The 12,438-nt window shown below is 41.1% G+C and overlaps 1 protein-coding gene across 4 annotated transcripts in view; it reads left to right on the top strand.

Annotated features, from left to right (window-relative positions):
• Window positions 1-11,822, top strand: part of TRPC1 (transient receptor potential cation channel subfamily C member 1) — a 45,014-nt gene extending 33,192 nt beyond the window's left edge. For all 4 annotated transcript variants that reach the window (XM_039489080.1, XM_039489077.1, XM_039489079.1 and 1 more), the window contains exons 10-13: window positions 85-260; window positions 6,259-6,460; window positions 7,062-7,256; window positions 9,548-11,822. In XM_039489080.1, coding sequence (XP_039345014.1) covers window positions 85-260; window positions 6,259-6,460; window positions 7,062-7,256; window positions 9,548-9,775 — 801 coding nt within the window. In that variant the 3' untranslated portion in view covers window positions 9,776-11,822. The remainder of the gene's footprint in view (window positions 1-84; window positions 261-6,258; window positions 6,461-7,061; window positions 7,257-9,547) is intronic.
• The last annotated feature ends 616 nt before the right edge of the window (window positions 11,823-12,438 follow it).

The raw sequence follows: 12,438 nt of genomic DNA, 5'->3' as shown, positions 1-12,438 counted from the left end.
TATTTTTTCTGGTAGGGACTAAGTGAAGGAATATTGATAAGTTATTATTTCATTGTTAATGGAAATTGGTAATCTGTTCCACAGATTTCAATGGGGCAGATGTTGCAAGACTTTGGAAAATTCCTAGGAATGTTCCTTCTTGTCTTGTTCTCATTCACAATTGGATTGACCCAACTGTATGACAAAGGATTTCCTGTAAATGAAGACAAGGACTGTGCAGGGATCTTCTGTGAACAGCAAAGCAATGACACATTCCATTCGTGAGTTTTAGAATGTTAAATAAAATATTTAATTTAAAAAATCTGCTGCAGGTCGTTTACCTGAGTGGTGTATGTATACTGGAAATTTATGACCTGGATTCACCATAGTTGCAGCTCCACCAATGGTATCAACTGAACATTGATGTATTGACAGGTCTCTAAGTAAGGATAGATAACACACTGGTAGAAACACAAGCATCAAGTCTATTCACCAGTATAACGTGAGTGGTTTGAATCTCACAAAAAACACAGCGTAGACTCAAGGTACGTCTACACTACGGGACTATTCCGAATTTGCATAAACCGGTTTTGTAAAACAGATTTTATAAAATCGAGTGCGCGCGGCCACACTAAACACATTAAATCGGTGGTGTGTGTCCATGGTCCGAGGCTAGCGTCGATTTCTGGAGCGTTGCACTGTGGGTAGCTATCCCATAGCTATCCCATAGTTCCCGCAGCCTCCCCCGCCCCTTGGCATTTCCAGGTTGAGATCCCAGTGCCTGATGGGGCAAAAATCATTGTCGCGGGTGGTTCTGGGTACAGCCTCACCCCTCCCTCCCTGAGCAGCAGACAACCGTTTCGCACCTTTTTTTGCTTGGTGAACTGTGCAGACGCCATAGCACAGCAAGCATGGACCCTGCTCAGCTCCATACCGCAATCGTGAATGTTTTAAACACCTCGCGCACTCTCGTGCAGTCTATGGTGAACCAGGACCTTCAATCCGAGGCGAGGAGGAGGCGGATACGGCAGCGCGGCGATGACAGTGATGAGGACGTAGACACAGAATTCTCTCAAACCGCGGGCCCCTGCGCTTTGGAGATCCTGATGGTAATGGGGCAGATTCTATCCATTGAACGCCGATTTTGGGCCCGGGAAACAAGCACTGACTGGTGGGACCGCATTGTGTTGCAGGTGTGGGACGATTCCCAGTGGCTGCGAAACTTTGCATGCGTGGGGCACTTTCATGGAACTTTGTGACTTGCTTGCCCCTGCCCTGAAACGCCATAATACCAAGATGAGAGCAGCCCTCACAGTAGAGAAGCGAGTGGCGATAGCCCTGTGGAAGCTTGCAACGCCAGACAGCTACCGGTCAGTCGGGAATCAATCTGGAGTTGGAAAATCTACTGTGGGGGCTGCTGTGATGCAAGTAGCCAAAGCAATCACTAAGCTGCTGCTACGAAAGGTTGTGACTCTGGGAAACGTGCAGGGATGGCTTTGCTGCACTGGGATTCCCTAACTGTGGGGGGGGGGCGATAGATGGAACCCATATCCCTATCTTGGCACCGCAGCGCCAGGGCACCCAGTACGTAAACCGGAAGGGGTACTTTTCAATGGTGCTGCAAGCACTGGTAGATCACAAGGGATGTTTCACAAACATCCACGTGGGATGGCCAGGGAGGGTTCATGACGCTCGCGTCTTCAGAAGCACTACTCTGTTTAAACGGCTGCAGCAAGGGACTTACTTCCCAGACCAGAAAATAACAGTTGGGGATGTTGAAATGCCTGTCGTTATCCTGGGGGACCCAGCCTACCCCTTGATGCCATGGCTCATGAAGCCATACACAGGCAGCCTGGACAGTGGTCAGGATCTGTTCAATTACAGGCTGAGCAAGTGCAGAATAGTGGTGGAATGTGCATTTGGCCGTTTAAAGGCGTGCTGGCGGACATTACTGACTCGCTCAGACCTCAGCCAAACCAATGTCCCCTATGTTATTACTGCTTGCTGTATTCTCCACAATCTCTGTGAGAGTAAGGGGGAGACCTTTATGGGGGATTACGCGCAGCCAGACACCAGGGAGATTAGAAGAGCACACCAGGAAGCGGTGCGCATCAGAGAAGCTTTGAAAACGAGCTTCATCAATGGCCAGGGTACAGTGTGACTGCTGTGTTTGTTGATGAACACCCAACCCCCTTGATTGACTCAGTCCCTGTAAGCAACTCCCCCTCCCCCTTCGAGTACAGCTTACTTATGCAAATAAAGTCACTCTCCATTTAAAAAGCATGAATTCTTTATTGATTCATTATAAAAAGAGGGAGAGAAGTAAGGGTGTGGTTTGGGAGGAGGATAGGAGGGATGGAGAAGGCCATTTAAAAAAAAAATTCACAGTAACGACATCCTTCTGGTTGGGCTGTCCACGGGGGTGGAGTGGGTGGGTGCACGGAGCCTCCCCCCACGCGTTCTTACACGTCTGGGTGAGGAGGATGTGGAACATGGTGAGGGTTGAGGGTGGTTATACAGGGGCTGCAGCGGCACTCTGTGATCCTGCTGCCGTTCCTGAAGCTCCACAAGACGCCGGAGCATGTCAGTTTGATCACGCAGCAGCCCCAGAGTTGCATCCCGCCACCGCTGATCTTCCTGCCGCCACCGCTGATTTTCCTGCCGGTCTTCCTGCCGCCACCTCTCATCTCGGTTGTCCCTCCTGTCCTCACGTTCATCCCTCCTGTCCTCACGTTCACTAGCCTCTTTCCTGTAATTTGAAACCACGTCCTTCCACTCATTCAGATGAGCTCTTTCATTGCGTGTAACTTCCATAATATCCGAGAACATCTCATCTCGCGTCTTCTTTTTCCTCCGCCTTATCTGTGCTAGCCTTTGGGATGGAGGAGGGATGGTTGAAAAATTTGCAGCTGCATGAGGGAGATAAATATTTAGAAAGATACATTTTACAGAACAATGGTTATACTCTTTCACAGTGAACAGCACTATTCACCTAGCACATGTGATTTCCCTACAAGGTCGCATTTTTCATCTTAATAGTGAGTGCTTGCAGCTCTGGAGTTACAGATCTCACAGACACAGGTCCAGGCATCAGAATTCAGCTTGCATGCGGCCATGGTAAGCCACTGTCTTTCGGCTTCTGTAGTGATTTACCCCTCCCCCCCAACGCATGGCTAATACCACGCTAGCTCCCTGCTAATCAACAACCTTCCCACCCCCATCCCCCCCACTGCGTGTCTGGTAGCTTGGGGAAGATCGCCGGTGACCAAACACAGAAAAGATCATCGGCATTTCACTCCTCCCCTCCCCCCGCTTCGCTACGTGCAGGAAAGTTTTTTTTTTAAGCTGCTGCAGTCCACGAACCCAGTAGAAAAATGGCCACCCCCCTTACTTAAATTCCTGATTTTTAACCAGGTTATCCTGAACGATATCACTTTGCTGAGGATAACAGAACAAGATAAAGAGCGGATGCTTCTTGAATGCCAGCAGTCACCGGGACCATACGCTGCGATGCTTTGCCACGCAATGATACCTGATTACTTGCTACATGCATGGCGTGGTAAAGTGTCCTACCATGGTGGGCGGAACAAGGCTGCCTTGCCCAGAAACCTTCTGCAAAGGCTTCTGGAGTACCTACAGGAGCGCTTCATCGAGATGTCCCTGGAGGATTTCCTCTCAATCCCCGGACATGTTAACAAACTTTTCTAAGTAACTATACTGTCTGCGAATGCATCCCAAGTCCTCAGGGCAAATCAATCATTAAAAAACGCTTGCTTAAAAAACAATGTTTGCTATTTGCAAAGGTACACTCACCAGAGCTCCCTTCCATGGCGTCATTGTCTGGGATAGTGGCTTGTGAGGGCTGGGAGGACGGTAATTCCGTCAGGGTGATAAAAAGCTCCTGGCTGTTGGGGCTCATGGAGTGCTGTGTGCTCTCTGCTAGGTCTTCCTCCTCTTCTTCATCTTCCCCGTCTGCATAATCCTCAGCCATGGCAGAGATTACAACCCCCACCTCGGAATCCACGATCAGGGGTGGGGTACTTGTGGCGCAGCCCCCTAAAATTGCATGCAGCTCAGCATAGAAGCGGCATGTTTTTCGACCTGCCCCGGACCTTCCGTTTGCTTCTTTGGTTTTCTGGTAGCCTTGTCTGAGCTCCTTAACTTTCACTCTGCACTGCACTGAGTCCCTGCTGTGGCCTTTATCCGTCATAGCCTTAGAAATTCTTTCAAATACTTTTTCATTTCGTCTTTTGGAACGCAGTTCTGTTAGCACTGAATCCTCTCCCCAGATAGTGATCAGATCCAGTACCTCCCGTGCAGTCCATGCTGGGGCTCTTTTACGATTCTCAGGAGACTGCATTGTTAACTGTGCTGATGAGCTGTGCGTGGTCACCTGTGCTGATGAGATCTCCATGCTGGGGAAGCAGGAAATGAATTTCAAAAGTTCGCGGGGCTTTTCCTGTCTACCTGGCCAGTGCATCCGAGTTCAGAATGCTGTCCAGAGCGGTCACTGGTGCACTGTGGGATACCGCCCGGAGGCCAATACCGTCGATCAGCGGCCACACTAACCCTAATCCGATATGGTAATACCGATACTAGCGTTACTCCTCTCGTTAGGGAGGAGTACAGAAACCGGTTTAAAGAGCCATTAAAATCGATATAAGGTGCCTCCTAGTGTGGACGGTTGTGGCGTTAAATCGGTTTTACGCTCCTAAAACCGATTTAAACGCCTAGTGTAGACCAGGCCTCAGCCTATGAGGCTAAAATGCCATTCCCTAACACAATTAAACTGTTTCCTCCTGTCCACACTTGTAATAAAAAAAGATATAATGTGGCTACTCCCACTTATAGTATATAACAGTATTAGCACGCTGTTGTTACAGTGCAGGCAGTCTGTGGAGTATCGTGATTCCTAACAATCCATTATGAAATTCCATTTTCTCTGATATTAAAAACTAGTACTGGGATAAAAAATTGCCTACAAGACCTACCCTAGGTAAGCTTAGCGGGGTAAACAAATTTAATGCATATGAAGTGAGGAGTTAATAGCACCAACTTGAGCAAAGAAGTGCTGTTATTACACGAGCTTTGCTGTACTTATTGGATTAGTATTTGGATATCAAGTGATGAAAAGCTACTATGCTAACCTACCATACTGCCTACTACAATTGGTTTTTATGCTTGTAAGTACAAAATTGTAAAAGAAGAAACATAGAAAAGTTTCAGTTTACAGATACTTTCTTCCATTTCAATCAGCTAAAGATGTCTTTAAAATTTTTTTGAAGGCAGTTAAAATAATAATATAGATTGGAGTGCTTTGGTATTTTTTAAATTGTAGAATGACAGACATTGAATTTGGGAGTGTATGCACAGTGACAATTTTTTCATAAGGAATTCTAATAAGCAGAAAAATTGCACACTGTGGGTTGATCCATATGTTCCTTCCTACATTAACAACTTCAAGATGAACTATAAAGACTCAAAAATGTTTGTTTTTTCCTAAACTATACCTGTTTAAACTGTAGTGATAAGAAATTTGAGGTTCATTGTATTTTAATATATTGTGAAGTGTCTCTGTTGCAGCTGGACATTAAGTTGAAATCAAAGTGCCTTGAAGATATATACTACAGTATGGCTTATAAACTCAGTGTTCTGCAGATAATAAAAATGTTTCATATGCGTCCACTGAGATTGTAAAGTTAAATTGCTTGGTAACTGTCTCTCTGGGAGAACTATAACTTCTTCATTGGTAGTGTCTCATGTTATTATGTTGATCAGTTACCATTAAATAGTGAACCTCACTCACATAGGACCTGATCCAAAATTCAGTAAAGTCAATGAGAGTCTTTATAGTCACTGTGTTGGGCATTGGATTAAGCCAATGTTGCATCTAGATATTGTCTGGTTTTTTTTTTTTTTTTTTTTTTGGAGAGGAAGGGTTGAGACAAAAAGTATTCTAGGGAAAACTACTATTTTAAATGTAATGAAATGGAAAGAGAGGCTCTGATATATCACCAGTTAGGGCCAGATTGTGATACCCTTACTGACAAGTCTGTAGAACCTTACTCTATAAGTAGCCCTGCTGATTTAAGTGGGACTGCTTATGATGTAAAGAACTATTCAACATAAATAACAGTATCCGTCTGGCCCTTAATTAGTAATAATTGAATGAGGCTGGCAGTTCATGCTGAATAATTGAATTCACATGTTAATTTCTTTTACATTTGTGTGAAGGTTTTTTAATATGTGATCTAACCATAGATTATTTTGTTTTTGTAGATTTATTGGCACCTGCTTTGCTCTGTTCTGGTACATATTCTCCCTAGCACATGTAGCAATCTTTGTCACTAGATTTAGCTACGGTGAAGAATTGCAGTCTTTTGTGGGCGCTGTTATTGTTGGTACCTACAATGTAGTGGTTGTGATTGTCCTTACCAAGCTCTTAGTGGCGATGCTTCATAAAAGCTTTCAGCTGATAGCAGTAAGTAAATTAATTATTATATATTATTTTTTAAGTCAAAGTGTCCGCAATGTTCTTGGTGCTGTACAAGAGAGTGTTAGTCTTTACACTGAGGATTCTGGTCTAATACCTGACTGTGGAAACACACTCATGAGTAACTTTATGCACGCAAGTAGTTTCTATGAGTTCACATGCATAAGTATTTGTAGGGTCATGAACTGAATGGCAGAGATCAGACTAGAATGTTTGGCTTGTTTATTTTCTGTGTTTTAATTGTATCAAAGTATTGTAGTGTTAAAATTTTTAAAGTGCGGACATGTGGGAATTAAAGATTACGTCTAATGGCAGCTGAGTATAGAATCAGTTTTTGTCAGTTCATTGAACCTTTTGCTTATTTTAGATATTTCTTTAAAGTGCATTTAACATGTGAGTTATACACACTAATAGTTGACTTTTTTTATGCCATAGCCTATATTGGTGAATTTATTCATTGTTAGTGTTTAAGGTACTGGAAAATGTAAACCACATAAAGTTACTAACATAAATTCTCATAACATTACATATTTTTTTGCAGACTCTCTTGTTCATTTTACCACTTATCTTAAAATTTCTGATATTTTAGAATCATGAAGACAAAGAATGGAAATTCGCTCGTGCCAAGCTTTGGCTTAGCTACTTTGATGATAAATGCACACTACCTCCACCTTTCAATGTCATTCCCTCTCCCAAGACTATCTGCTATCTCTTCAACAGTCTTAGTAAATGGATTGGCTCTCATACTTCGACTGGCAAAGTCAAACGTCAGAATAGCCTAAAGGTAAGAAATTGTCTGGAAAGTTAAGTGTATGTTAACAATCATACAAATATTCCTTGCTAAAATGAACCTAAGAGAATTTATCTTTTTGTCTACTCTGGAAGTTCCTATCATGCTGTGGGTGGTATCATAAATAAATCACAATAATATATTCTAAGTATAGTCTTAGTTATATTCAAAATAATGGTTAAGCTGATAGGGGATTCAGTTGATGAAGAATTAAAGAGTAAGAATATAATTGCCCATCAACATGATTTTTATGGAAAATAGTTCTTATCAAACAAACCTGATGTAATTCTTTGAAGAGATAAGTTTAGCTGATGAAAGTAACTGAGTAAATGTAATATATTTATATAAGATCTTTGATGTAGTACCGCATGACACACTGATTAAAAATTAGCACTATACAATATCTGCAGAGCCCACATTAAATGAAATAAGAACTGGCTAACTGATGCAGCTCAAAAAATAGTTGTCAGTGGGGAATCCTTATCAAATGTGGGGAGGCAGGGGGAGGATGTAGTGGGGTTCTGTAGTGATCAGTAAGAAGCCTGATGCTATTCAGCATTTTTGTCAATAATCTCGAAGTAAATATAAAATCACTGCTGAGAAAATTGGTGGCTGACACAAAGATAGGTTGAGTGGTAAATAATGATGACAACAGGCCAATCATACAGAGCGATTGGGATTGCTTGGTAACCTGGGCTCATTCAGACAAAATGTGTTTTAAATACAGCCAATACAAAGTTATACACCCAGGAGCAAATAATGCAGGCCATACCTGTAGAACAGGGGACTGTAAATTCTGGAATGCAGTGATTATGTAAAGGATTTAAGGGTCCTGTTGGACAAGCAACTCAACATGAGCTCCAGTGTGATACTGTGACAAAAAAGAGCTAATGTGATCTTTGGATGTATAAATAGGGAAGTAGTCAGCAGGCGTAGGGAGGTGATTTTTATCTCCGTATATGGGATCGGTGAGATCAATAATAGAATACCATGTAACAGTTCTGGTGCCTGCATTTTAGAAAGGTTGTTGAAATATTGAAGAGGGTGCAGACAAATACCACAAAAATGATTACAAGGCTGGAGAAAATGCCCTACAACAATGAGAGATTTAAAGATCTCAATCTGTGTAGTTTATCAGAAAGAAGATTGACTTGATTACAGCATATAAGTATCTTCACAGGGAGAAAATATGGGATACTAAAGGCTTATTTAATCTAGCGGGAAAAGGCATGATAAGAACCAATGATAGCTGGAAGCTGAAGCCAGAAAATTCATTGTTTAAAATGTGTTCCTCATTTCTAATTTGAGAGTGCTTAACCTTTGAAACGAACTACCAAGAGAAGTGGTGGATTGTGTCTTCAAATCAAGATTGGATGTCTTTCTAGACGATGCTTTAGTCAAACACAAGTTGTTAAACTCAAGATGGGGTAACTGGGTGAAATATAATGGCCTGTGATATAATCAGACCAGATGATCTAATGGTTCCTTCTGGCCTTAATCTCTGTTAGCCTGTGAATCCAAAATATAAATGTCAGCACAGAACAGGAACCAAAAAAAAAATTATTTCAGATTTTAATTGAGGTTTTTAATTAAGGCTGGCATAATTTTCCATGTTTCAATAAAACCAAACCTGCTAACCAAATATTTAATGGCCCTGCTGCTTGATGTAAAACCTATTAACACTTTTTTCTTCAGCGTTGAAATTTGTAATAATTTTGAAAATGGTGCAGTTAGAATATGCTGAAGGTGGGGAGGGGGACAACTAATTTTAAACATGTCACATGACATGTCAAAATAAATAACCAAAAAAGGAACACTGGAGTCTCTTAATTTTTTTGGTTTTACATTTTCTTTAAATAAACATAGTTAATGTACCCTATAATTATGTATACTAATTGCTACTGCTCCTTCTTGCAGCCAAAAATATTTCAAGCAAACCAGATTGAAAGACTGTACAGAACATACATTTAAGTACAGAAATACTATTAATGACTAGATGGAAATCTCGTACATCTGTATAACTTTTTTCAAGCCAGATAGATTAAAAGACCTTCGTTTCTGCTTCACAAATTGGGCATTGTAGGCCTCATTTTTATCTCAAAAGGCTGCACACAGTGTCACATACATGTACACAAGTTGAGAATTGGTACATAGAGATTTCCAATTTGTGTGCACATATGTGATGCTGTCTGTGCAATTGTATACAGGCTTCAGGGCTCAAAAATTAAATAAATACATTAAAATAAATCCCTTTTTGTTTAGTAAACCTGTATATTTGTTTAAAGGAATGGAGAAATCTGAAGCAAAAGAGGGATGAGAATTACCAAAAGGTGATGTGTTGTTTAGTCCATCGTTACTTAACCTCCATGAGACAAAAGATGCAAAGCATGGATCAAGCAACTGTGGAAAATCTCAATGAACTGCGGCAAGATTTATCAAAGTTCCGAAATGAAATGAGGGATCTGCTTGGCTTTCGGACATCTAAATATGCTATGTTTTATCCAAGAAACTAAGATCCAGATTTTAAAAGGAACATGTCTAACTTTAGGTACTCACAGTTGAAAGTGTTGGCCTAAGTCTGTTGCCAGACCAAATAGAAAAGCAAATTTTTTGCACAACCTTAAATTTGAAAATGTATTTGCACGAGTTTCAGCTAAGTTCAAAAGATGCGGAAATGAATGCAAAAACTGTCATTCTTTTAAGCTTTTGAAGTGTGTAATGTACCAGTATGTAAAATATGTATATAGCATTTTACAATAAATGTTCCCCAAAATATGGATTTTGACAGGTCACATTAGCTGTCGGGCTTCGGGTCTTCATAGCTAGCATGTTGCATTTATTTCCCCTATATTTGCTGTTTTGTCCCTCTTGGTTACTGTTTTTTCAAGTTGTGGGAAAAGATGGAGATCTTAACAATACTTAAATATACCCGGTGCTTTCGTAATAGAAATTTAACCAGTATATGATTTAAAGTAGGTTGCAGAAGACTGCATGACTCCAAAAATGTTTTTGTACATGATGCTGTTGACTGAATATTAACAACTGTAAAACATTGGGAAATGAAATTTGTGATTTGTTCCCTGAAAATTGCAGGGTACTGTGGATGCTGAACTCTGGACATAGACCCAAAGTAAGCTACCCATCTCCAGAACTTTCATGGATCTGTTTAAAATAGTTATGTCCTCTCAAAACATGTTAAGATTTTTCAGGTAGCACCCTGTGTGTACATTTGCAATATGCAACTCTTGGGATTTGGGATTTTTTTAATTAGCCTCTTAATTTTGAGTAGTGTTCAGAAAACCTTGTGTATCTGGATTACACACAGTTGTTCTTTGGCATAGGAAAACATAATTTTTAACAAGAATTAGATATCAGTCTAGAGCATGAATGTTACTTGTTTGCCAGGCTGAATATTTCATGTCCATTAAAACAAATGGAAATACTGTACAATTATTTCTATGTAAGAACATACACTATGCCTGGACATTGGAAGATGTGCATTCAGAAGGCTCTCTTTTAGAGTATGTATACACCACAGCTGTGAATGTGTTTTCCAGCACAATAGTACTCCTGGGCGAATTCTGCGCCAAAAAAGTATTAAAAATTCTGCAATAAAGATTAAAAATGTTGTGCACGTTTTAAAATTCTGCTAATTTTATTTGTCAAAATAACACTACATAATGTCAGTTTCAATTATTTTGATAATTTATTTCAAAATACCTATCAGCAAGTATGTTGGTAACAATACAGACACACACAAAATTCCCCCCAGGAGTAGAAAGTTAAAGAAACCCCTATAACAATCCCGTTCCTGTTTCTCTGCCCCCTTCTGTCCCCAGAGCCCAGCTGCAGGGCCCCCCTTAGCCCAGAGATGCTCCTCCCAACCCAGACACCTGCTCCCTTACTCCTCAGAACCCAAGGAGAAACAGCCTGATGCTCACTGCCATCTCCTCTCAAGGTGTGCAGGGAATAGAAGCTGCTGGGAACCCTCTAGCTCCCGCCCCCTCCCCCCAGCAGTGTCCTCTATGTGTGAGAACTGGGCTCTGTCGGGTCCAGCGGCCCCTAGTGGCAACCAGCAGCACTGCAGCCCATTTATGTGGGGGAAAGGAAATTCTGCACGCACAACATGAATTTCTGCAAAATTCTGCATTGCCCAGTGGTGCACAATTCCCCTAGGAGTAACAATAGAGAGACTTGCTAAAAGTAGCAGCGTAGCTGTGGGTAGCACAGGTTGTGGCTTTTTCTAACCATCTGAGTATGTATCTAGGGAGCCCAGGCAGGTTTGTACTCAGGCAGCTAGCCCAAGTTGTTGCCCACACTACCCCAGCTACACAGCTATTTCTAGCACACTAGCTTGAGCAGAGCTGGCATATGTCTAGCGACTTGTGTTGAGAAGTACCCTCCCAGCTGCAGTGTAGATGTACCCTGTGAGAGAGTTTTTTTCATATCCTATTTTAAATTGATCTTGATATTTTATGTTCTTCCTGAATTTACTGTTTCCAACTGTAAGGTGTTTGTATCAGAATTATTATTAAACATCATAATTATTTGTGACTTTTATTCTGCTTACAATGGCAAGTAAAGGCTTTGTGAGCTTTCTGTGATAGAGGGTACCATATCTTCATATGCTTGTGTATAATTCCAGTTGACAAACTATAATTGAGAAAATGTGAGACTCCTGTATTTTTTTAATATGAAAAACACACATTTATGACAGAGGATTGTTTGGCAGTAATACTGTTGAGGCAGTGCTCTCCTAACATTCTGGGTTGGATATCAGATAATTAGTGAGTTTTAAGGCCAAAAGGCACAGGCAGCCACAGTGGCCTATAACCATAACTGATCCTGGGGCTGATAGAGAGATGGGGCTTTTGTCAATGTTCCCCCTTTTGAGGAAGTTCTTATAAAATATTTCTTGTAAAAGTAATATATTTTCTGTACTATGGAATTATGCATATCCCAAGTGGAATTTAAACATCAGGCCTTTTGATCTCCTTCTGTAGAGAGATTCTGAATTGTCCATCAGCATTTTAATTTGAATGACTATGTTCTAAGACAAGAGGATGATCAATTTCTTGACTTGAGTGGTGTTAGTATATAATCCAAACATAAAAGCTGTGCACTGTATATGTTATGTCATATACTCCAAAAAAGGAAAGAGAAAAAAAATTGGAAA

Source organism: Mauremys reevesii, linkage group 9 (genome assembly GCF_016161935.1).
Source record: "Mauremys reevesii isolate NIE-2019 linkage group 9, ASM1616193v1, whole genome shotgun sequence".
Lineage (NCBI taxonomy): Eukaryota > Metazoa > Chordata > Testudines > Geoemydidae > Mauremys > Mauremys reevesii.
Note: the sequence above shows the minus strand (reverse complement) of the source record. Positions and strands in the feature narration are given on the sequence as shown.